The sequence below is a fragment of the Rutilus rutilus genome, assembly GCF_951802725.1.
Source record: "Rutilus rutilus genome assembly, chromosome: 21".
Lineage (NCBI taxonomy): Eukaryota > Metazoa > Chordata > Actinopteri > Cypriniformes > Leuciscidae > Rutilus > Rutilus rutilus.
The window spans coordinates 10,798,677-10,825,025 of NC_140226.1; the positions used below are offsets into that span (position 1 = coordinate 10,798,677).

Consider the following 26,349-nt stretch of genomic DNA (forward strand, 5'->3'; position numbering starts at 1 on the left):
ATCAAAGCAGCTTCACAGTATTAAATTAAAATAATACAACAAGGTTTGTTTCTAGTGGAATTTATTGATTGATAAAATCAAATTAAATATCCCCAGAATATCCCCAACTGAGCAAGCCAAAGGCAACAGTGGCAAGGAACCGAAAAACTCCATCAAGTGACCTAATGGTGTCCTAAAACTCCATCAGGTGACCCAATGGAGAAAAAAAAACCTTGGGAGAACCCAGGCTCAGTCGGGGGCCAGTTCTCCTCTGGCGTTTATTAACTAGAGGCCGGCTTGTAATTTGAACTGTAAGATTAAAAATATTCTATGAATGCCTGGCTGAAGAGATGCGACTTTAATCTAGTTTTAAACTGAGAGAGGGAGTCTGAGCAACGAACACTATCAGGAAGGCTATTCCAGAGTTTTGGAGCTAAATGTGAAAATGCTCTCCCTCCTTTGGTGGATCTGGATATAGGTATGACCAAAAGCCTCGCATTTAGTGATCTTAAAGTGCGCGATGGATTATAGTGCGATAGAAGATCCGTTAAATAGACTGGAGCTAAGCCGTTTAGGGCTTTATAAGTCAGTAGCAATACCTTGTAATTAATACGGAACTTTATAGGTAACCAATGCAGTGATGATAAAATCGGTGTTATATGATCATATTTTCTTGATCTAGTAAGAACTCTAGCGGCGGCATTTTGGACTAACTGTAGCTTGTTTATTGAGGATGCAGGACAACCAGCTAATAAAGCATTACAGTAATCTAGTCTCGAGGTCATGAATGCATGAACTAACTTTTCTGCATCTGAGTACTTCAGTATTCATTTTTTAAGGATGAGCATGAAACTTTGATAGATGCCCAGAAGCTCAGCAAAAAAACAAACAAAAAAAACACAGAACACATCACTGAAACAAAGAACAACGATCTGATAAGAGACAAAGAGCTGGGTTAGAAGAAACTTGAAATAGAGAAAGACATGTTACATTTTAGATGAATGTGTTAGTGAACTAGTCCATATAGGAAAGTCTTTTCTCTTTTGTAACTCTATTTCTTTGTAGCAGAAGCTCAAAGTAAATCTTCAATTTCAGCTCAAATCATTATTTCATGTGGATGCTTTTATTTATTGAAGCAGTTGTGTATACAGGCCCTTCTCACAATCCCAGTGTGTATTTTGTTTGTTTGAACACATTGATGCATACAGGGACCACGATTGACACTCACCGAGCACCAAATGAGAGTACAAATTGGCCATTAAGAAATATTTGTTATTCTATATTAGATATTCTTTTCTAAATTTACTGGTCATTTGCAGGTGTGGTGGTACAAACATACATTTTGGACCCTGAATACATATAAATGATGAAAGACTGTGCCTAAAATCCAGTCTTTTAGTTGGATCATTAACAGCACCACAGCAGTCCATCTTCGATGTCTGGAGATGGAGGGATCAGCTATTAACAGAATGGCCGTAATGGATCTTTGGGTTCTAGATTAGTTGAATTGGATGTGGATCAATCACACAAGAGGTCTTATCAGATTTCTCTACTCAACTCAAACTCTCTTTTTGTCAAGAGCATAGCTTGCTGGGTGTTTTTTTCAGGTAGGCGTTGCATTGATGGGCATGTGTAAATATGGATTTAAAAGTCACACTGCATGCATTAATTTTTCCCAGGTAAGCTGAAGTTCTCATTTTAGGAAAGATTGTTATATGCTATTCTGGCTAATAATAGGCCCGTCTGAGATTGCATGAAATAAATAATTTTTTAAAACTTTTTTGTCATATTTTCCTCACTTGAACTTCTTATCCCTATGAAAAAGGGTTGAACATTTGGTTGCTGGAACTGTTTTAGCGGGGACCCAGGGCATGCTCTGTCGTGAGATTGATTTAGGCTTATTTATTGATTGTGGTATCTTCTGTGGTATCTTACATATCCACATACAAAGTTGGTTAATAACATAACTGCAATAAAGTAATAGCCTAGTTAACTACTAGTTACTTGTTTACATAGGACATATGATGTATTTTGTAATATTTAAAGGGATGATTCAGAGTAAAATCAACCTAGGGTCCTTTGCACCATGACCTCGAGCCAAACACCGCCACAGAAGCCTTTTTCCCTTGGTCGAACATTATTAAAGTTAGAGCTTATTTAGAGATATCAGCCGAATGGCTTAGTGCAGGCGCAAATGGATCCTATGATGTATCTCGTAAATTAATTATTAGTTTGTAAGTACATCAGGAGTTTATTTAGATAACACTTGCCTGACGGCTCATGCTACTGCTAACCCGGACGTCGACGTCACTTCAGTGATTTGGGAAAAGCACGTAAAAGTCCTGGCAGAAAGCGACGCATAAGGATGTAGTGTAACTACGCCCAGTTCCAGGAATGCACTAATTTTTTGTTGGTAGTACCAGTTTGCAACAATTATTAGTTAACACTAAGTTGTTAACACTTACAGTTACACTACATCCTTATGCATCGCTTTCTGCCAGGACTTTTACGTGCTTTTCCCAAATCACTGAAGTGACGTCGACGTCCAGGTTAGCAGTGGCATTAGCCATCAGGCAAGTGTTATTTAAATAAACTCCTGATGTACTTACAAACTTTACAATGCCTCGTTTTATGAGTATAGAACCTATTTGTACTACTGTATAGGTTTGGTACCATTCTGGGCATTATTAGTGGGGTAATTTACGAGATACGTCATAGGATCCATTAGCGCCTGCACTTAGCCATCCGGTTGATATCTCTAAATAAGCTCTAACTTTAAGAATGTTCGACCAAGGGAAAAAAGGCTTCTGGGGGGGTGTTTGGCTCGAGGTCATGGTGCAAAGGACCCTAGGTTGATTTTACTCCGAACCATCCCATTAAGCACCTGGAACCTTATCAGTTTGACAGAATATTCTACTTCAAAGTGCCATGGGAAGTCAATCTAACTTGACATTTTCTTATATTAATATATATTTTTTATATATTAAATTGTTTATTTCCTACTCCTTAACAGTTAATCATAATTTCTGCTATGTCATCTCTTGGAAAATCTGAAGGCCAGGTTTTTCCTAATATCAGCTATTATTAAAACAGAACACATGAGGAAAACTGATTGTTTGGCCAATAAGTAAAGAACGTCCAGACTTTAAAGCTCTTGACTTGCCCTTATGAAAAAGTAACATCGTAACAAACATTTTTTGTTACAAGAACTATAAGGCTTTAATTGCAGGTAAAACCATTTTTGTCTCATCATTACCATGTTTAGTACAATTTTTTTCCTTTTGTTTGGTTATGAAAAATAGCCGCCTACACTTTTAGAAACTTTAGCTACAACATGTCACCGTTCTTAATAAATCTATTTCCTTAACAGATCCATTATAAATTATACAATAAGTTATTCAAAATGTACCACTGTCAGAATAAAACTTAATAAATTCCAGTAAGAGTGGTCATGAGTAGTTTAAAATGCTTTCTAATTTATTTTGATGCAATTTGTTTTCTTCTCTTTTCATCGGTCTTTTTAGTTTATGTGGCTGTTTTATGTCATTTTAGACTTTCTCCATAGGCTTTTAAAGTAGGAAATTCTCGATAGAATGCAAATGGGTCACACATTTTATCTTTGACATCACAATAGGAGCAGCTCACCACTCACGCAAAATTAAATAAACCGGCTTCAGTCATATTGTGCAGATAATTGGTCCTAGTTCAGTTCGGATGGAACTTGGCTTTTATTAAAGTTCTGAACATGCAATAATAATTCTATAGCCTATGCTTCCAGTAGAAATATATGGGGGCAGGGGGAGTTGTTGTACAGTACTTGGTAGTTTTTGCCCCCGCCAAACGCCGCCCCTGCCTATGAGTAATGAGCTTAAATTTGATTATCTTCTTTAGTAATTGTTTTTACTTTTGTTGTAACTTTTGCACCACTTTGATATTTCTTAAAAAAATTAAGGCAGCAATTAAACTTAATTTCAACCCTCTTTAATTAAAAACTTTTTACATTTTTAGTGTGTAAAAGGCATCGGCAGGTGTAAGAGTCTAATGTGGGGATTCCCAAACTTTTTTGTCATCCGAACCTCTTTGATCTAAAATATTTATTTGAAGTACTGTTTTATTTGAAGGATGTTTGAGTGAAGCATCTTGAACTGCTATGTGATACTGGGACTGAAGCATCACATCTTCTGAAGTCCCCCTGACATTCCTTGGACAATTTTTGCAAACTTCTGTTCAGTGTCTCACTTTGTGAAATCCCCGCGAGCCCTCTGCCCACTGTCTTGGCTTTACCACTCTGCACTCTCAGTGGGTAAGTTTCCTCTTGTTCATTGAGTAGTGTTTCTTTGTGGTTCTGCCTATACGGGCCTGGCTAACATGGAGTGCTGTGGCCTTACTTTACTGTTTTGTTTGGTTTTGTGGATCACACCTAACGTCAGCTGGGTTTTGCTAACGTGGTGTTGTTTAGGGTGGCCATACTGCTTTCTGTGAGTGTGTCTTAAATTGTGCAAGGAGATTGCTATTAATAACTCTCCGGCATTGAGACCACTGGCCCTAGTCTTTTTTGGGCTTGTTTTGCTTCTCATTGACGGTATGGATTTTCATTATACCTCATTGCAACTGTATAACCTAAATCGTCCCTCCCGACTGGAAACCTCTACATCTGATTGGTGATCTACCCTCGGAATTGCATGTCATGCATGTTATATCCATCAGTCTGCTAAACGTCGCTGGTTTTATGATTGCAACTCCTCTCTATCAATATCTTTGATCTGGTCACAGAGATCGAAATGGTTACCTTAGTAACGATGTGACTCTTCATCGCGCCAGGACCCTCATACCCCTAACCAGAGATGCGGTCTACTTGTCAACGCATGTTCCCCATCGACACAATTGCGCTCTTTTGAACACTCGTTCCTTGACTGGCAAGGGTACACTACTGAATGAAATTACAACTGAGAGAAACCTGGATTTACTATTTCTGACTGAAACCTGGCAAATGCCTGATGATTTCATTGAACTGAACCTTTTAACCCCTCCTGGATGTAGTTATCTGGCAAAACCTCGACTTCATGGCAGAGGTGGTGGCCTGGCTGCGATCCTTAAGAACAATTATAAAGTGACTAAATACGACGTTCTTGATGTTTCTAGTTTTAAATGTCTATCACTCCGCTTCTGATTTTGTTGATTTATAGACCCCCTAGATATAATACAAACCTTGTCACTGAATTGACTGAATTTCTCACTCTCGCCTGTGCCCAGCATGATAGAATCATGATGCTAGGTGACTTTAACACACATGTTGATTCTGATTGTACTTCTGCAAAAGACTTGGTCTGTTTTGAAGTATCTCAGCATATTGATTTTTCCACACATTCTCACTGTCATACTCTCGATTTGCTTTGTACTCTTGGTATTGACAATGTGCATGCTCAGGGACATGATTTGGGCATCTCTGATCATAAACCAATTGTCTTTGACTTCTCACTTCCTCTTGTAAAACCAAAAACTAAAACTACTACATCTTACCGTAACCTGAGATCTATAACTGTTGACAATTTCTCTGCTACTATTGCCGTTTCTGCTCTTCTTTCTTCACTCAACCTCCTGAGTCCTGATGAGATAGTTTCAACCTATGATGAGTCTATTTGTAATCTTTTGGATGATCTTGCTCCATTAATAACTAGAACTGTCCCATCTACCCATTCCTCTCCTTGGTTCACCCCTGAGCTTAGAGTTATGAAAACAAAATGTTGGCATCTTGAAAGACTTTACAAAAATAAAGTAATACTTTCTTGTCCATGCCATGGCTTTTTCAGATTCAGTAATGAAATATAAAGAAGCACTTAACATTGCGTGTTCTGACTATCTTTCAACTGTTATCAACAAAGCCAAGTGCTAACCTAAAGCTCTTTTCTCTTGAGATAAACAAACTGGTCAAACCATCATCTGTAGCTATTACTGGCTCTGTTGATCTCTGTGAAAGTTTTCAGTCATTTTTCCTACAAAAAAAAACAAAAAAAACAACAACATTTGTCAAGCTTTTTCTCCAACTGCCTCTTCATATTCAACTCCATATCTGATAGGTCGTCTGCTTGACACTTTTTTACTCACAAATACATCTGTGAAATACATCTGTGATACATCTGACATTCTACTTCCTGTACACTTGATCCTATTCCAACATACCTTCTAAAAACCCTTTTGCCTTCACTTATTCAACCTATTACTCATATTATAAATAGATCTCTTGCCACTGCCTATGTTCCACATTATCTAAAAGTAGCGGCCATCACTCCAATACTAAACAGTCTGGCCTCTAACATCATTCAGAACAATTACAGGCCTCCCTTTTAGTTGCCAAGTTACTTGAGAAGGTAGTTGTGGCACAACTGCAGTCACATTTAGAGAAACATAATCTTTTTGAACCGCTTCAATCTGGTTTTCGTCCCTATCACAGCACAGAAACGGCACTTTTAAAAGTGCTAAATTATCTCCTCCTGGTTTCTGATCCTGGTGCCCATAGTATCCTGGTTCTTCTTGATCTCAGTGCAGCATTTGACACTGTGTGCCACTCTACACTTATTTCTCGACTGTCTGCAATAGGCATCACTGGTGCTGCTCTTCAGTGGTTAACTTCATATCTATCGGATAGACAGCAATTTGTTAGGATAGGTGAGAATTGATCCCGTACCGTCACTATTTCTCATGGTGTACCTCAAGGTTCTCTACTTGGTCCTCTTTTATTTCTCATTTATGTGCTGCCTCTAGGACAGATCATCAGACGGCATGGTCTCAACTTTCATAGTTACGCTAATGATATTCAAATTTATTTCACGGTTAAACCTAACTCAGCTTGTCCACCCACTTCTGTTATCTCTTGCCTTCAGGAACTTAAAACATGGATGTCTGATAACTTCTTACAGCTTAATGCTGGCAAAACTGAAATCCTGTTGATTGGCCCTAAATCACAGAGTTTACCCCGGCATGACATGTTCATTGATATTGATGGTGTCCAGATTAGGCCTTTAAAAACTGTATGGGATCTGGGAGTTTTGTTCGACTCCTCGTTACATTTTGACTCACACATTGGTCAGATTGTTAAATCATGCTTCTCCCACTTGCGGAATATTGTTCGTATACGCCCCTCTCTTAACTTTGGAGATGCTGAAACTGTTATCCACGCTTTTATAACCTCCAGATTGGACTACTGTAACTCCTTATATAGCGGCTTACCCACCAAAGCTATACATAGCCTTCAAATGGTGCAAAACTCTGCTGCTCGAGCCCTTACATATAATAAGATATCCGCACATATCACTCCCATCCTTTACCAACTTCACTTGCTTCCTGTGGTCAATCGCATCCAGTTTAAAATTTTAGTCTTAGTTTATAAAGCCTGTCATGGCCCCGCACCCCAATACCTTGCTGAGTTAGTGCAACAATATGTTCCTGCCCGGACCCTTAGATCTAGCAATGACAATTTGCTTGTCGTACCAAGTATAAACTCTCTACTGTGGGTGGTATAGGGCTTTTAATGTTATAGGCCCTAAGCTATGGAATAAGATGCCCCCTAATCTTCTTGCCACCCCTAACCTCCAGACCTTTAAATCTCAACTCAAAACTCATCTATTCACCATGCTCAGTAAATAATCATTTTCCTCTATACTTCTCTGTCTTCCACTTTTTCAGTATTTGTTACGTTTACTTTATCGAAATTGATGTTTTCTCTGATTCTATAACTTCTCATGTTAATTATTTGTAGTTATTGGTTGTCTCCATCTGCTTTTCTGCTTGTTTGAGTGTTATAATAAGCAGATTGCTTGTCTCTTTGTCTGTCAACTGTTTGTATTATTTTGTGAAGCAACCTTGGGTTCTTGAAAGGCGCTATAAAAAATAAATATTATTATTATTATTATTATTAATACTCCCTGAGATTTTAAGTTAATATTTCAAAAATGAACAACATATGTTTACTGCTCTCTGATGTTGGTTAATGGTTACATCTTTTTTTTAAGATGTTTTTGTTTGTTTTTATTTAAAAATGATTTATTTTACCTTTTTTTTGTTTTTAGTAATTATTTTCTTTGATCAACTTGTGATCCCTCGTTTGGAAACCCTGGTCTAATGCACTATAGTAACAACATTTCACATCAAGTGTTTGACAGTGATGATGATGCGATTATAGTGAGAGTTTCAGTGTTTCTCTCGCAGCTGAATCCCTCTGCTCCGCTTTCAGATGAATCAAGAAACCATTACATAACACCGTTTCTGTAACATCATTGTTTTTCAGTTGTGCTCTCATTTCATCTACAGAACAGCGTGCTCAGCTGTTTTTAATTAGACGTTTACCCTCTCGATGTCTTTCATGAGGGAGAATCAGACAGCCTGTGGATCTGCTTGAACAGATGAGAGCCATTCAAATAAGACCCAGACATGTTTTGAAACTGAGATGGAACAAAAGTGTTTTAACCTCAAAAAGCAACACACTTTAGCTTTAAATAAGTGAAAGTAAAAAGGAAACCGGCTGCGTTTCTCTCAGCGGAGACTGTGCATTATTAATGTGCTACAGGAATCTCTCCTTTAACTGAACTTATGTCACCATCTCTGGAACGTGACCTGCTGGTTTTCTCCTTTTCCTCTATCATTACATTTGTCTATTTGTCTCTGGTGTTAGTTTTACAGCCAGTCTGAGAAGCAGCCTTTCCTCTTAATAAATCATGTGAGGCTTTTAAAATGTTAAAGTGACTTTTTGTGTGTGTGTGTGAGAAGCTTTTCCTTCATAGTCCATAGTTACGTCTTTATAGCTGTAAAGTGACAGCACTGCAGGCGTAGTAAAGTTAATCAAGTCTACAGTATGTTGATTTTTGGCTGTGTGGCAACTGTCAATTTGAAGATATTTCTGAAACAAGAAACAAGATCCCTGATAGTTTCAGTCAGTTTGAAAGCCACATTTCATCACTGCTCGTTTTAGGAACCTGTCACAATGTAATGAAGCTCTGTAAAGAGACTTTTATTGAAGAATTAGACCCATATATGCACACCTGATGAATAAGTACACAATCATTTTAAATTATGTAATAATTATAAATTATATAATAATTACATAATTATAATTTCCTGTGACCCTACATATGACAATACGTGTGGAGAATGAATGGATGGACAATATAACATGTGTATGTATAATTGATTAATGTATATTAATAAATGTAATAATTTTTAATGATTAACAATAAATAGTATAAATATAAATTAAATATGAAATTATATTTAATTACATCTTATATAAAGTTATTATATATATATAATTTTTCAGTATGACATTTTGATTTCTGCCTGCTCCTTTTCTTTGGTTGGTTAAGCACCTTTTTCTGCTTCTTTTGTGGAGTTTCTGTTGATGCATTGTTGTTGGGAAGAATTCCGTGTGTGTTTCTTGCTGAATCCAGGGTTATTCTGAGGGGGTGACTGAAGTCTTTGTGTTCAGTATCAGCAGACAATGAGTCAGTCCGGGCAGCACACATCTGTTTCTCCATGAGAGGCCACAGAGCTCAGCACGGACTGATACTCCTACACTAGTGACTCACACTCCGTTTTCATACTGAGATTCTTCATCATGTTTGAAGTGACTCTAGAACTGCAATGGAGCTTTGAGTGTGTTATATGAATGCTGGGAAATATATCGGACACGCTTTCAGGAGGAAACGGATGAATCTTTTAAATATATAATTTTGAGGCAATTACAGATGACTGAAACATCTACAGTCACATGTCTCTTCCTCTTAAAACACCAATTATTCAGCATCTAGTGGCATGGTGTTTATATGCTATATTGTCTAACAGTGCCATCTTTGCTATATCAAGCAAACAGTGCCATCTTGTGGAGAGGTTGTGCCATTCTAAAGTCTGGGATAAAGAAAAGAAAAGTGTGTGTGTATATATATATATATATAAATTAATTAGATTAAAAAGTGAATAATTACTTAAAAGTAAAGACAGTGACAGTAAAGGCATGTATAATGTAACAAAAGATTTCTATTTCACATTTTCAGTTTTTTCAAGAATCCTAAAAAATAATTGCTGGCTAAATCTTACCGACTCTAAACTTTTGAATGGTAGTGTTGTATAACTCTAGTTCATAGTAATTTAATTATGAACACCCATTCGTTCACTTGTCGGTTGCATGAATTAAGACTATATTACAAATAATACATTAAATATTTGATAAATTAAAATATATTGAATAATTTACACTCAATTAAAACTATTCAAGGTTTATAGATTTAAGTTGAACTGTTTAGACATTTAGTATATCTGGAAAGTAAGTTTACAAATAACATTAACTTTAAACATCAAGATAATATAAATAGAAAATATAAATAAAACTGTAAAATTTTGTTTTATATAAAGTAGCATTTAGTATGTCATATTTAAGAACATTGGTGTCACAGCTTGACAAATTGTTGACCAAAGGATGGCGTCACTAACATGCAATCATGAGAGAACTGTCATAGATAGATAGATAGATAGATAGATAGTACAGAAGTAGTTCTGTGTGTTTTGCAGTAACAGTTGTGTGTAGTATGTGGAGACTGGCAGTAGATCAACTGTGATGTTCACATTCCCAGATGAGATCAGCCCACAGAACAATGTCTGCAGCATACCAGTAATGCAGACACACCCTTATTCCACAGATCAGATGTACAGTATGAGAGGGATTTGCACACACACTCACACACATAGCATGTAATAGAATTTTACCAGTTGTCAGGTCACAGTGATGTGATTTACACACACACCCATGTTTCTCACGTCTGTATTTTTATCCAGTTGAGACCAGAGCATTTCATGTGGATGTTTATTTCGAGTGATGTAATCTTAGTAATGTGGAGAATTCAGTCTCCTCTACAGAGAGAGAATATTGTACAGTGTGATGAAATGTCTGTGTGATTTGAAAAAGTGCTAAAGGCCTCAAACTTTGCGGCATTTGCATGTTGTATTTTTTTTTTTCATTATTTCCATTATGGGGGTCCGTACAAGTTCTGCACATTTCTTGTTTTATGCATGCTTGTTCATGGAATACTTTGATTGTAGTACTCCCAGCTCCATTTACCACTATTTGCCATGATTACATCTATCTGGCAGAATGTAAATGCACGTCTGTTTGTTAGTTAAAGGGATAGTTCACCTAAAAATGAAAATTTTGTCATTACTTACTCACCCTCATGTTGTTCCAAACCTGTATTGTTCCAACCAGACAGTTGACGGTAGCCATTTGACTTCCATAGTAAGAAAAAAAATTACTATGGAAGTCAATGGCTACTGTCTGGTTACCAACATTCTTCAGAATATTTTCTTTTGTGTTCAACAGAAGAAAAGAAACTCATAGAGGTTTGGAACAACATGAGAGTGAGTACATTTTTGGATGAACTAACTCTTTAGTTAAGACAACTTTTTATTAGCTAGTTGAATAGCCCTTGAAATGACATTCTGTTTTTGTATTGTAGTGGAACCATGCTACTTTTATAGCATTAAATGGTGATACCATTGTACTTTGACCTATACCATGTTTCAAAAAAATTTGGTGTCGGTAAGGTTTAAAAAAAGAAAAAAAAAGAAAATGTTTTTGAAAGAAGTCTCTTTTGCTCATCAAGGCAGCATTTATTTGATCAAAAATACAGTAAAAACAGTAATATTGTGAAATATTATTACAATTCAAAATTACTTTTGTATTTGAATACATTCAATTTATTCCTGTGATCAAAGCTGAATTTGCATCATCATTACATTAGTCTTCAGTGTCACATGATCTTTCAGAAATCAATCTGATATGCTGATTTGATGATCAAGAAACATTGAAAACAGCTGTGCTGCTTAATATTTTTGTGGAAACCATAATACATTTATTCAAGTATTTTTTATTTGATGAATAGAAAGTCCAAAATAACAGCATTTGTTTGAAATAGAAATCTTAAGCATTATTTTGAATGTCTTTTACTGTCACTTTTAAACAATTTACCCATAATACATCCTCACAGAATAAAAGTATTCAAGTATTGACTCCAAACTTTTGCACTGGAGGGTATGAGTAACATATTTGTATATTTATATGAAAATACCATGGTATTACATTCATGGTAACGTTTTAAAACCATTTAAAACCGTTTTTTTACCATGGCACATTATCCTGTAAGGGAATTGTGTGTCAGTACAGCATACTCTGTTTTTACATCAAGAGGCTTGTAGGTTTCCAAAGAATCTGTTGCATTTGCTAAGTTTTTCATTTAAATCATATTCAGTGTTTCAAGTTCATAGGTCAAAAATGCAAATGTTCATGTTTGTGGTGCATTTGCTTGAAATCTGCTGTGATAGACACATTGATCTTATGAAGTGTTTTAGTCAAGTCACCTTTATTTTGAAAGCTCTTTAAACAATAGAAATGCTTTCAAAGCAGCAATTTTAAGAAGTTTAATATTTAAAATATGAGACGAATTCAAATTCTGCTATAAAGCAGCTGTAGCAAGATAATAGTGCCACTATTCAGCTCAATGCAATTTAATGTTGATTCAGTCAGTGCAGTCAAATCAATTATACTGCTGAATATTAAGTGTCTCCAACTAAGCAAGCCAAAGGTGACTACATTTTAGAGTGTAAATCCTTAACACAGCCATAAATAAAACAAAATCTTGCCTCTTTGCACATGTAGGCTGTATTCTACTGTAAAATGTAGTGTTCTAGCCTTGTTGATAGTGCTAATGTGGAAGCCTGTGTGTGTGCTGTGACCTTAGCGTCTCCAGTTACCCCTCAAACCCCTGTGCAATACCCCCCCGCAGCAGCTGCCCATGCTGGTGGGGCAGACAAAGTGAGGCCAGCACGAGGGCTGCTGGAGGGAGGGAGAGGTCAAGTCCCAAAATAGCCCCTCGGTGTGGTGAGACAGCCCCTCCTCCAGAGAGAAAGACAGAATGGAAGAAATGGGGCAGTGAAGTGAGTGAGGAAGAGATACAGAGAGAGAACGACAACATATCAGACAGCACGAGCACTCAGAGCTGTCACATCTGACATCAGATCTGACACGCATGCCGCGCCGAGCACACTAAACGAATCTTCATTCTCTTTCATTCATCGTGTTTTACCTCAGCCGATGCGCAGGTAAGAGGACGGATCAACTGACACGCTCAAGTATGCTTCTAACAGATAGTCTCTGACAGCTTGACATTGCTGAGATTGTTTGAAATATTGTTCGGATGTGAAGTTGAGCGGCTGCGTTTTCTTTTGTGGATAATTGATTATGCTGGCTTTGTGTTTGGTGTGGATGTGGATTTCTTGCAAATTTTTAAATGAAAAAGATGAGAATTACGTTGGATTGGCATATTTTGTTGGAAAATGTTTGCATTATTTTGCATTTGGAAAAAGGACCATGCTTTGAATGAAAGTTAATTTACGTTGGAGTGTTTGTATGTGTGTCAATGTGCTGCTCGTGTCATCAGAGATCACATGGTGTTGAGAGGGCAGCTGTACACCCTTTCTCTGTCACTTTCACTGGCCTTTATCTCCACTGATAACAAAAAATCCCAAAAAGTACCATGGTATTTTTACAGGGTTCTTACAAGGTGCTTTAAGTACTTGCATTTTACTTTTTTTAATTTAAGTCCTGGAAAACCCTTGAAAACATCCATATTTACGAAGAGGTACTTTAAAAGTGCTTTACTTATTGAAATACAATATGAAATTTCATTTTTTCGAAAAAACACGAATACAATCTTTTCACGCAAAATTAACAGTCTGATAAACCCCCATCAGACCTTTTCTCGGTACGAAGTACGCCAACATTATAATATAAAATATGATTTATTGAGCAATAGTAGCCATTATAAACTTTGTATTTAATATATATTATTAAATATGTTATAAGTTGTATTTTGGATACCATATATCTGTAATTTGAGTTAAATATCCTAAAGATATTGTTTGATAAGTTCGATCTCTCATTGTAGTCCTTGAAAACCAAAAAAAGTAGTGCTTAAAGTCCTGGAATTGATTTTTTACAGTATCTGTATGAACCCTGTTTTTAGCTCCTTAGAGTACCTTGTTAATATCATGGTAAACTTGCATTCAAACATTTGTGTAAATGTAATTTATTTCTGTGATGTGTTTTTAGCATCATTACTCCAGTCTTCAGGGTCACGTAATCCTTCAGAAATCATTCTAATATGATGATTTGCTGTTCAAGAAACATTTCTTATTATTATCAATTATGTTGACAACAGTTGTGCTGCTTAATATTGTTTTTTGCAAACCATGATAAATTTTTTCATAATTCTTGTTCAAAAGAACAACATTTATTTGAAATAGAAATCTTTTGTAACATTATAAATGTCTTTACTGTCACTTTTGATCAATTTAATGCATCCTTGCTGAATAATTTATATATATAAAAATGTAACATCATTGTTCATGTACATGTCAGTATATACAAATAAACCCAGACTGGGGGATCAGGGTCTTATATCATCCTGAAAGACTTATTTTGTAACAGTGACCTTGGGAAATGGACATAAAATATTGATTTGAGCTTAAATTATTGTATTGTGTGAGGGAAAACGACACCAAGGATTGATATATGCGAGATATGAAACCTGCACAGCTATGTAAGAAATTGAGTCGTTGATCAATTAAACACCTTTGTGGCCATTATAATGCTGAAATTGACCAATGAGAATCAACTAGAATCATTTGATTCATGTAGCATCTCATTAGAGAGAGTCAAACATGCTAGATACGGTTCAGAATAAACTCTTATATGTTTTAAGCTCAGTGTAAATGCATTTGTTTTGTTCACCAGCCATTTAATTTTCAAACTTAAATAGTTCAACCACTTAATCCTTTAAGTATCTCATAAATTAGATATTTGGATCTTTTTGATGCACTTCTTATAATGTAATGTGATTATTCTTATTTTACTATTTATAAACATAACTAAGACATAACTAGGCCAAAAGGTTCATATGTTCTTCAAGAACTGAAGATGGTGTCATGATCATCTGTATTACAGTATGTGTGCTGCAGATGATCTGTGAGCGTTCTGTGGACTGTAATTTGGTCAGCTTGTACTCTACTGTTTGTTTTTGAGCCAGCGAGGCAGGAGTGTGTGGGACCTGCTACATGTCTGACCTACATTCAGCGGTGCCGTGTTATTTTAGGGAGTGGACGGCACCGTATCATAGATGCTGCTGGCCGTAACTCTGGTGTTGCTGTGTTGACATCGAGCTGCAGTTGTTTTGGCATGTCTGCCGTGCCCCATAAATGCTCATGTGACTATATTCTCTCTCACACTTGTCTTGATTGTCTCAGTGCTTTTTAGGTTCTGACACGTTCAGTATTTTGCCCAAAACCTGTGAAAAAAAAAAAAGTGATGCCAAGAAGTTTTTGGATACTTAAGCCACAATTAAAAATGTACACATGTATTTGTATTATATAGAGCTGCACGATTCTGGATATATTGAGAATCATGATTTTTTTTTTTCAAATCTGAACTTACAACTAAACAAAATAACATGTAATTTACTAGAGGTTCTGACAAAATGTGAATTGCTGCAGTCTATTTAAAATGTTTAAAAAGAAATCCGTTTGAATGAATTTAACTCATAAATACTTCACTTGTTTCATTACTGGATGAATCAGCTTTTTTTTAACAAATCTCTTGAATGAATGATTCAATGACAAATAAATGTTTTAACAGTCACTTGTCGTCACCTACTGGTGTAACAATGTAATTGATCTGATGCGTCAATTTACTTTCAGTTTTGATCACTACCATTATAGACATCAGTATTTATATCCGAACTATAAACTTTTATCCGTACTTATCAGTTCTTCTGTGATTAATTTGAATATTTGTAATAGAAATAATGATACTGTGTGGTTGAAAAGACTCTGAAAAGAAACTGTTTCATACCTATTCATGACAACTTCTTTCTCTGGCTCAGCTACAGCGTGAACACAGATTTGAATGTTAGCTGTGATCGTATTTGTCAATGTTTTCAGAGACACAGCCGAGTCGCTGTCATTTAGAAATGAAATCACATGAGTGTTTGAATCGAGATCGCGATCTTTTAACGATTAATCGTGCTGCTCTAGTGTTATATAACAGAATATCAAAACAAAGGGCTTTTATTTTAAAAAGATATACCACAAACACACATATTTCACAAAGTGCAGTTTTATAAGTTTCAAAATATATTGTTCAAAATGTACAAAAATTGATAACCAGAAAGTGTCCAAAACTCGTGGAGCATGTTTATTCTTAATAGAATTAATTACAACACCACATTGGTGTAAAAGAAAATAAAGTGGCTTAGTAAAGTGAAGTTCTAGTTTCATTTGTTTGCAGTTGCCACTTTGGCTGTGTAAGTGTGTAAAAGTGTCCAAATACTTATTTTAAGAATTATTTTTAATTTGATTAATGATGCAGTTCCAATGATGTCAAAGTGGCAAAATGTTTCAAAAGGAAATTTCCTATTTTGCCCTGGGAATTAAAACTTTTTATAAATGACAGTGTGTTTAAGTTTGGATGAGATGAGGCAACTGTCCGAGTTTCCTAGCAGCTGAGCCGCCCTTCCGACTGACAGGCTGGGGGGAAGGGAACATGACATGATCCAACCACATACAGTGGACCCAAACAGTATTTTAGTATGTTGAAAAATGCAAATCTAATTGTGTTACTTGAGGGAAAAATGTAAATTGGCATCTGACTTCACATGCATTTGTTATCTAAAGCAGCGACATTCAGGCATTATTTAGTTGAGACTTGAGAGTCCAAGTACTTTTTTGGGGTCACTGTAAATGTGCAGTTGCTGTGTAGTGTAACTAAATCTTATTCTGTTTTGTGATCTCACCTTCTAAAATTAGTTACTTCTGAAACTATCCTTTTAATATCACCCCCTGGCTGCTTGATTTATGATTTGAACCACAGTGACAGTAGAAGAAAAGCCCCCTAGACCCGGTGACCCACGGCTGTAAATGTGCTCTTCACTGCTTTGACTTTCACATCAGATGAACCACATGCTGCAAGGAACTACTTAAAGGTGCAGTGTGTGATTATGTAAATTTTTTTTTATTTTTGCGGCATCTAGTGGTGAGGTTGCGAATTGCAACCAACAAACGTTACGGTGGCCGACAGGAAAGGTGTTGTCGTCTGAGACAGCAGAGAGTAGCCAGTTAAGCAATGAGGTTTCTTTACAAAGATAAATTAAGAAATTATGTTTACTTAATTATTCAGTAAATTATATATTATTGTTACTTGTTCATAATTGTGTCAGTGTTTTATCCGCTGACTTTAGCTAGCTTCTTTGCACGAAGAACAACATAGTTACGAAACGTGTTTGTCCATGTAGGGCTACTGTAGAAACATGTTGGCACAAAATGGCTATTTCAATGTAAGGGGAGCCGCGGTGTATATAGATAGAAATGACTCATTCTGAGGTAATAAAAACATAACGGTTCATTATGTAAGGTCTTTATACACCACTTAAAACATAGTTATGTTATGATATTGCATTTCTGTCAACAGATCATCCTAAATATTACACAATGCACCTTAAAGTACCTTTTTCCAATTTCAGTGAAATCATCTTAAAATATTAAACGCTTAATAAAGATCTATAGAATGGCAGCACACTCAACATGGTCTTTGTGAATCTTACTAAATAGTGCCAGCTGTTGCTTAACTCAACTGTAGGGAATGTGGAGTCACACTGGTTTAAACTAGAACTCAAATAGCAATGAAAATGCACTAGTTCTAGATGTTACTGATGAGGTGTTAGAGTTTACACCACATTGTGTAAATAATACCCCGGTCAGTTTTCAACAAGAATACACTACCTTTCAAAAGATTTTTTACGTTTTAGAAAAAAGTCTCTTATGATAACCAAGGTTGCTTTTATTTAATAAAAAATGAGATAAAAACAGCAATACTGTGAAATATTATAACAATTTAAAATGTTCTGTGATGGTAGCTTTGCAGTAGTCATAACTCCATTCTTCAGTGTCTTCAGTGTCACATGATCCTTGATAAATCATCCTAATATGCTGATTTTGTGCCCAAGAGACCTTTATTATTATTCATTCTAAATATGTTTTGTATTAAATTAATATGTTAATGATTAATGTAATGTATTCTTGCTGAATAAAAGTAATATCCTGCAATCCCGCCCCCCTCCAAAAAACGTAACTGGCATCACACTTTTGAACGCTATTGTATGTAATTTTCTTAACAGAGAAGGACGTACTCAGAGGTAATTTACAGGGAAAACTACTGGTGCTCTTTTGTATATTCTGAGATCTCCACTGTATTATTCATATGTCATGTGAAAATGACTCAAATATCCCTCCATTTCCTCTTGCATGGATACATAACACTGTGTTGTTGTTTCACTTGTGCCTGGTTGAAGGTAGGTGCATGACAAGTAGTCTTGACTTGACTGAGGGTCCTTTTATCAAAAGAATATTAAATGCTAATACTGCAGTAAGGCCTAGAAATCTGCGCTATTTCTTTTAGTGACCATAATAACAGTATTTGGTGTGCATGATGCAGATATATCCTGTTGAGTACTTTAATCTTTGCATCGTTGATCTTCTCTTAGACAGTTCCTGATGACTGTACTGATGTCCCGTCCTTTTTGCTCTTTCTCTAGAACTGTAATTCATATATAACATTTTGTCTGAACTTTCAATGTCTTCAATCTAAAAACTCTTTAGAGGAATGCGTTTTGAATATCCGGTGTGCTCCGGGTTGCTGATGGAAATAGCTCTTTAGCATTTTTAGTACAAGATGATGTAGTTGGGAAAACCAGATAATCAGAATTTTTTTATTTTCAAGGATCTGTATGAATCCCATGCCACCATATGATGAGTAATTTCTTGCACAGTATTGCAGATCCTAAAATCTGATGACTGTCTGTGCATTTGTCTGTCTGATAGGACATCTGTGAAGACATATCCGATCATGTCGAGCAGATCCACGCACTGTTGGAGACCGAGTTCTCCCTGAAGCTCCTGTCCTACTCTGTGAACATCATAGTGGACATCCGGAGCGTGCAGCTCCTGTGGCACCAGTTGCGAGTGTCCGTGTTGGTTCTGAAAGAGAGGCTTCTCCAGGGCCTCCAGGACTCCAACGGCAACTACACCCGCCAGACTGACATACTGCAAGCCTTCAGCCAGGATCACGATGAGGTCAGATACATCTCTAAAGCATCATCTGAATTATACCACCTAGAGCGGGGTACATCCCTTACTAAGGGCACATCCCTCACTAATTCACTAGGACAGAAACTTAGTTACGCAATGTTCTGTTGGGAGTGTACCATAAACTCATATGCTCTACCCTTCACCAAAGACATTTAGACTAGGCAACCCTAGCAAACACTTGCAGAAAAGCGCACTTTTATCCCGAAACAATTCTTTCAGCACAGGATAGATTTGATTACATTTTAATTTTGAGTTTGCAAATGAATAGTCTGTTTTTGTGATCTTGATCATCTTTAGGCTCGGCTGGATGCTTTAACAGAAGTGGATGACTCTGGCCAGCTGACCATTAAGTGCAGTAAGGACTACTTCTCCCTCGACTGTGGCATTACTGCTTATGAACTGAGCGACTACAGTCCCATCGAAGACGCAGAAGGTCGAGGGCCACGCTCCCTTTATCCCGAGCTGGAGCAAGACTTTCCAGAACTGCTTCAGAGTGTGGATCTCCTCAACATTGCAGCCTCTAGACAGAACCAGGTGTCATCTTCACCTGCAGAAGAGTCTGTTACTTCCATCCAGGAACCTCGAGAGACAATCAGTGGCCCCACCGAAGAAGAAAATACACCGGATTCAGCAATGCAGGGAGAAAGCAGCTTTGCCCTTTCCAAACGCCCTCTTCAAGGTGCCATTAGGAGTGATGTTTCTCCCACACAGCCTTTGCCTAAAAAGCCCATGTACCTGGAGGGTGATGGAAACACAAGGTTCAGTAAGCCTTCACCTCTCCAGTACCAGGCTGACTTGAGCAGAAGCACGCCATCTCTTCTGGATACACCGGATCGCTCAAAGTTCTGGCTGGAGCTGGAATCAGTTTATCCAGGCAGTGGGAGTCAATCCTACGAGAGTCTCCATGCTATGAACGGAAGGAACTTGCGAATGGGTCTCAAGAGACCATCTGTGCCTAGTGAAGTCCCACTAGAGAGACGCTCATCTGAGACCGTGCAGGGATTTCAGACACAGAAGCACTTGACGAACTTCAAGACTATGCACTCCAAAGCCAAGCAGGCTTACAGTGACTCTTCCAGCCCACCACCATCTTCAGGGGAGGACATCTCAGACCACGACCCACGGGAAATGTCCTCCAGCCCCGGCGATCAAGCTCCCACCACAGGCTCTCTCTGGATTGTTAACCAGAATGCTCTGCATATCTCCAATGCATCAGACAGCCCCAAAGAACACTGGTATGGTTCGGATGAGTTCCTCGCTCTTCCAGCCCAGCTGAAAAAGACAGAAATGTTAGCTATGAAGCTGGAAAACCTTGCTCAGGCTTTACCGCAAAGAGGCTTGCAAGAGTCCATCCAGGACGTGGATGACTGGGAGCTCACTGAGGTCAACCCTGATTGGGAGAGCAGCTCCGATCTTCTTTTGCTTCACCCCTATAAAAAGTCCTCCCGAGCCGGGCGCTTTTCACCTACCTCCTCGAGCGGTGTGGCTCCTTCTCTTGATGACAGCATAGAGTCTGGGCCCCTCAGCGACCTGTTATCTGAGGACGAAGGGGCGCGAAGTACACCAGAGTCCAGGGGAAGAAACATATCGAATGGACGGCCCGTTGTACCAAAGATTATGTTCCAATGCACACCCTTGATACAGCAGCTACTAGCAGATATTCAGCACCAAGAGAACTACCACGATGTCTGGGCGAAGATTGAGGTAAGAGATTTCTGCTTTTTGATACAGTATTCTTAACCTTTCCAAAGGCTGTGTTTGAAAAAGAATACTAGCTTACTACTTACTGTTGGAGTATATGCTGTATACTGTGCTACAGAAAACCATGCAGTACTTAAATCTGTTCCATACTGTATAATGTGCAGTATATACTGAATGCTGTATATGCTATTTACTGTTCATTTTACAGTGTATTGAATACTGTGCAGTGTGAACTGTAAATGCATTATTCCATTATAAACATTTCAGACTGTAGTTTGCTACATTTGTTGTCAAATGATCTCACCATGTTGCATATGAGTGCAGTTTAGTTACCGTTGTGTTTAGTAAAATAGTTTTGATTCTCAGCAGTCAGGTCAGATAATGAGTGGCTGTAGTCTCTTTAGCACCCCAACATTGTGCAGGTTGCATTGTGGTATACATTATTCTGTCCAGTGTACTGCCCTTGTACACTGCTTATTTTGGCTAATCCTAATATACATGCGATATATTGCAGAAATAGAGTAAAAGTAGTATGTTAGTACACTATTCTTTAGGTAGCCATTCACTCAACAAAGCTAAATGAGCAACCGAGTGATAATGGTGAACCTCTCAATGGTTAAACTTACATTTATCACAGTTCTATAGTTTATATCTAATTTAAAATGGGTATAATTATTAAGGAAGTCATTTGTATGCCTTAATCCTCATTCACATTGAGGCGGCAGCTAATATGTGTCACTACACTAAGCAGATATTAAAAACAGCTGATAACTAAAGGGGTAATGAACTAACAAGCCACCTCAGCCTTTCGCTAATATTCAAAGCTTAATTAACAGGATTGCGCTCCTTGACAACCTCTCTTCAGTCCCAAGTCTGTAATTAAATGATTAGCTTCAAAATTAAGAACATGTAATCGTTTATAAAGGACCCAGGTGCTTGAGGAAACCCAAACTAGTCAGACTGTGTGGGATAGCATACCACCATGCTAGTCTTACTACTGCTGAAGTGTAAAGTATGTACACTTTGCACACTATGCATATTTTCTGTATGCATGGAAATACCCAGATGACCTAGTACATTTACGTATGCAATAGTTGAAGGGAATACTGTCTCCCATAATCCAATGCTTCCAACATAGTTTTCATTTATCACACAAAGGCTAAAACCTTATTAAAATTATAATACATGGATATGCAAATGTAAAAGATTACATTTTATATTTATTAATTTAGCAGATGCTTTTATCCAAAGCAACTAAGCAAGAAGTACGCTGTCATAGGAGCCAACAATAATGCCACACCTCGTAAGACAAACTAGAGAGGTCATAAAAATGTGACAACAATGTGGCATAGCTGTTTGAAATGTTTATCATGGGATAATGCATACTGTTTAACTTATTATAATTATAATTTTATAAATTAATTTATAATAATAGGCAATATGCAGTATGCCATCTTGCAGCAAGTAGTAAGATAATATTCTGTTTCGAGCTCAGCTATAATTAAGCAATCTAGCTGCGTTAATCTTTATAAATAAAAGCTACCATTTCTTGTAGTAATGTAATTCTTATATATGTTCTTTCAAAAATGCATTGCTGATGAGATCTAAATCATTACACTTTTTTAGTTTCCTGATTGCTGGCCATGAGTTTAGATCTACTGTTTTGTTTACTGCCTCAGAGACATAATGGGATACTGCCGCCATCTGGTGGTCAAATATAAAAACAGACCAAGAACACCAAAAGTCATATAAAGTAATGTCTTTGTTTATGAAATTGAGTCAATTATGATGAGTGCATCAAATTAAGTTTATTTAACAAGATCTTTTAGATGCAATCTTTGCAAACCAAGTATTTCAACTTTTGATATAGGTGTTTCGGTTTTGGTTTCAAAAATATGCCATAGTGCCCAAAAATACAGTAGAAACTACAGTTATTGTTTCTACTGTAAAACCAAAGTAACTTGGTATCACTCACTATTGTCAATAAAAAAAAAAAATTAAGCAATGATTCTTGCACTGTTTGAATGATGTCATATGGATTAATTAAGGGTTTGCATTAGTAAGTATAATATTTTGGTGGAGATTATGGTTATACTGTATTTGTGTTCAATAATTTGTGCATTCATCCTGATGTAGGCATATTTTGACCAATGTCTGGACTTTATCCACTGGAACTCTTTCAGCTCACACTAATTCATATTTTATCACCTGCAAATTCAGTCTTCTGTTTTATCCAAGAAGATCAATCATGGACTCCACAGCATAGAAAGCATTTTTGAAATATACTTCACAACACTTCTCATGTCTTATGAACAGTAACCACTGCAATCATGCCGATCTGATGGAGGTGAATGACTAGTGAAGGGAAGGATGCCCTCAAAAGTTTTCAGCTGTAATCCTTCCTTTGGTTCCAGTGAAAGCGTGTGCATGTATGTGAGTGTGTGTGTGAGTGTGTGCAGTAAGCTCACTGGAGCGGGCGGAGGTAGGCAGCCACATCCACCTGAGATGATGCGTGTCACAGGAGGAGGTGATTGATTACATTAGTATTCAGCCGCTGGAGATGACTTCATTCTCATGGCAACAGACAGCTGGCAGCTGAAGCCTCTTCTTGGGGGCGTCTCAGGGGCCTAGTCATGTGTGACGCCACCAAACCCGTCTTCCCCTTCTCCTTGTCTTTTCCTGTCTCTCTCTCTCTCTGTTTCTGTCTTTCTCGTCCTCTGCTTCCCCCACTCCGTCGTTTTTTGCATATCTTTGTCTTTGCATCTTTATCTTCATTTTTAGTGCCAGATATGGTAATAAAAGTGAATATAAGAATGCACACATTTTTCTTTAATTAAATTGTACTATATATATATATATATATAATAAAAAAATTATAAAAAAATTTGCTGTAGTTAATAAAATAATAGTAGCTGCCAAATAAAAATGTCTAAATCTAAATTTCCATTGGAAAAAGAAAAACAGCAGCAAACAGCAATTTCATTTCTTTCTATGAATTTGCAGTATATTCACATTTTATATATATATATATATATATATATATATATATATATATATATGTATATATATAAAGAGTTCAGATGCAAAAGCCTCTAAGTGCCATCTAAAATTTTCTTCTAGAATGATCATTTTTGTCAAGCTTGTATATTTAAATTCAGTAATTTCACTTAAATGACAATAAATAGGTCATTTTCATTGCCATTTAAGTGAAATTACTGAATTTAAATATACAAGCTTGATAAAAATGATCATTCTAGAAGAAAATTTCAGATGGCACTTAGAGGCTTTTGCATCTGAACTCTTCATATATATGTGTGTGTGTGTGTGTATATATATATATATATACATATACATATACATGTGTGTATATATATGTATATATGTATATATAGGTGTATATATGTGTGTGTATATACACACACATACATACATAGACACACACACACACACACACACACACATATATACATATACATATACACACACATAAAATAGGCTTCATTTTCTAAATGCAAAAAACTATATACATTTATATTAGTTTTTTGCATTTAGAAAATGAAGCCTATTTTGTGTTGACATTTATTTTCATGACAATTAAGCGATGTCATTTTTGTTTTGTTTTGTTTTGTTTGCTTATGGAAAAGAGCTGCATGATTGTTCTCCAAAAAGTCTCCTTTTGTGTTCCATTGGAAAGGAAAGGAACAGCTTGCATATTTGGAATGCCATCAGGGTGATTAAATAAACAACAATTTTTCATTTTTGGGTGAACAATTCCTTTTGAACGCATATAAACAGACAATGCAAATATGGTGATAAAAGCAGTGATTGGTTTCTGAGGGTGTTCAGTTCATACTGTATATGAATTTGGCGGCTACCGACTGCTTTCACCCATTAGCTCTCTCTCTCTCTCTCTCTCTGTCTCTTTCTTTCTCTGGGGCATGAAGTCGTGTCTCATTTTCTCTTCCTCCCTCTGTAATACACTCACAAACAGGTCTGGTGACAAGCTCAGTTAATGCCGTGACCAGCGGCTACATATTCATCTGCTCTGAGAGCTTTATCAGTGCACGAGATGAGAGCGAATCGCACGCCGTCCCTGCCAGGGGAATAATTTAGCGGCAGTATCTATTGATCTTCATCGACTGCCACAATTTCGCAGAATTCCTTTGGTCTATATGAAGATGTACCATATTGCAGCAGAGCTGGAGAGATGTGCAGTAGTTTGAGGGCTTTCTTTCAACATAAAAGTGGTCTGCCAGCTCTAACCAGCTTGACCAAAACAGTCTGCCAACTCAAAACCAACAATATAGACCAGATAGAAACCGTTAGGAGAAGTGTTCAGGCTTTACTCTGACTTTTGAAATTGCGTTCTCACACAGATCTGATTCCTTTCCAGCATTTTAGCTTTGAAAGCACAGCCAGTCTCACCCACATCAAAGCTTGACTGCCGGTGAAGGCCAAACAGTCGATAAATTATGGGATTTTTAGCCTGCGTTTGCGGAGAGGTCATTTGTATCAATATCTTTGATTTTCGCCAATGTTAGATAATGAGCAGGAGGAGCTGCCATGGAGAAAGGGCGAAATCTTCTCATATTACATTCAGATGGTTCATTAGAGACTGTGTGAAATGGTTTTTGATCCGTTTGCACGTATGACATCAGAAGACGAGCATATTTGTCACTGTAATTAGGTCTCAGATCCTCGTCGTTCACCCCCTGGTTAACCACAGACTTAAAGGAAAAGTTCACTCGAAAATGAGCATTTTGTCATTAGAAAACACATGACCTTCATGTCATACTTTTTCTTCCAAATGCAGATGCCCTAAATAATGTCCAAGCTTCTCATTTCTATACAGTGAAAGTAAAAATGGACTGTATAGCACCATTAGAAGTATCTGAAGTCCACATTATTTCTAAAGTGGTAGAAGATTATAATCGAAAAACAACTTAAATTTTGGTCGGTTTTTCATATAATGCTAAGACTTGATGTATGAAACACCCCATCGACTTGGGGTGTAGAACAATGAAGTTTGGACATTATGTAAAACGTCTTTATATTGAATGGATGGATGAAAAAGTCATATAGGATTAGAATCAGGAAAATTATGAGACTGTTTGATTTCAGTGAGCTGTTCCTTTAAGGGCAGTATTTGGTTAAACTGGGATCAGCAGTCGGAGTCTGTATAGTTGTTCGTTTGTCCAGCAGATGGCAGTATTTACACACCGTGCACATTGAACCTGCTCTCATTGAAAAAAGCCATAGAGGCTCATGAAGGGCAGCTACTGTGTGACACATGCAAACCCTCACTCAGAAACTTTCATCAGCTTATCAAACCTTATCAAAACACTTTCTTTTTCTGAAGTCCTATTTGTTGTGTTGTGTTGTGGTGTGTAACACATGTTGTTTGGTTGGTTTGGATTGTTATATTTCGAGACA

At 37.0% G+C, this 26,349-nt stretch overlaps 1 protein-coding gene across 2 annotated transcripts in view; it reads left to right on the forward strand.

Annotated features, from left to right (window-relative positions):
- akap6 (A kinase (PRKA) anchor protein 6) overlaps window positions 1-26,349 on the forward strand; it is a 164,656-nt gene that overhangs the window by 25,596 nt on the left and 112,711 nt on the right. Inside the window, exons 1-3 of one of the 2 annotated variants that reach the window (XM_084394076.1) lie at window positions 12,918-13,119; window positions 18,949-19,200; window positions 19,513-20,919. In XM_084394076.1, the coding sequence (XP_084250202.1) occupies window positions 19,849-20,919 (1,071 nt within the window). In that variant the 5' untranslated portion in view covers window positions 12,918-13,119; window positions 18,949-19,200; window positions 19,513-19,848. Of the gene's footprint in view, window positions 1-12,917; window positions 13,120-18,948; window positions 19,201-19,512; window positions 20,920-26,349 lie in introns of those variants that run through there. The other variant, XM_084394075.1, reaches the window with a different exon arrangement.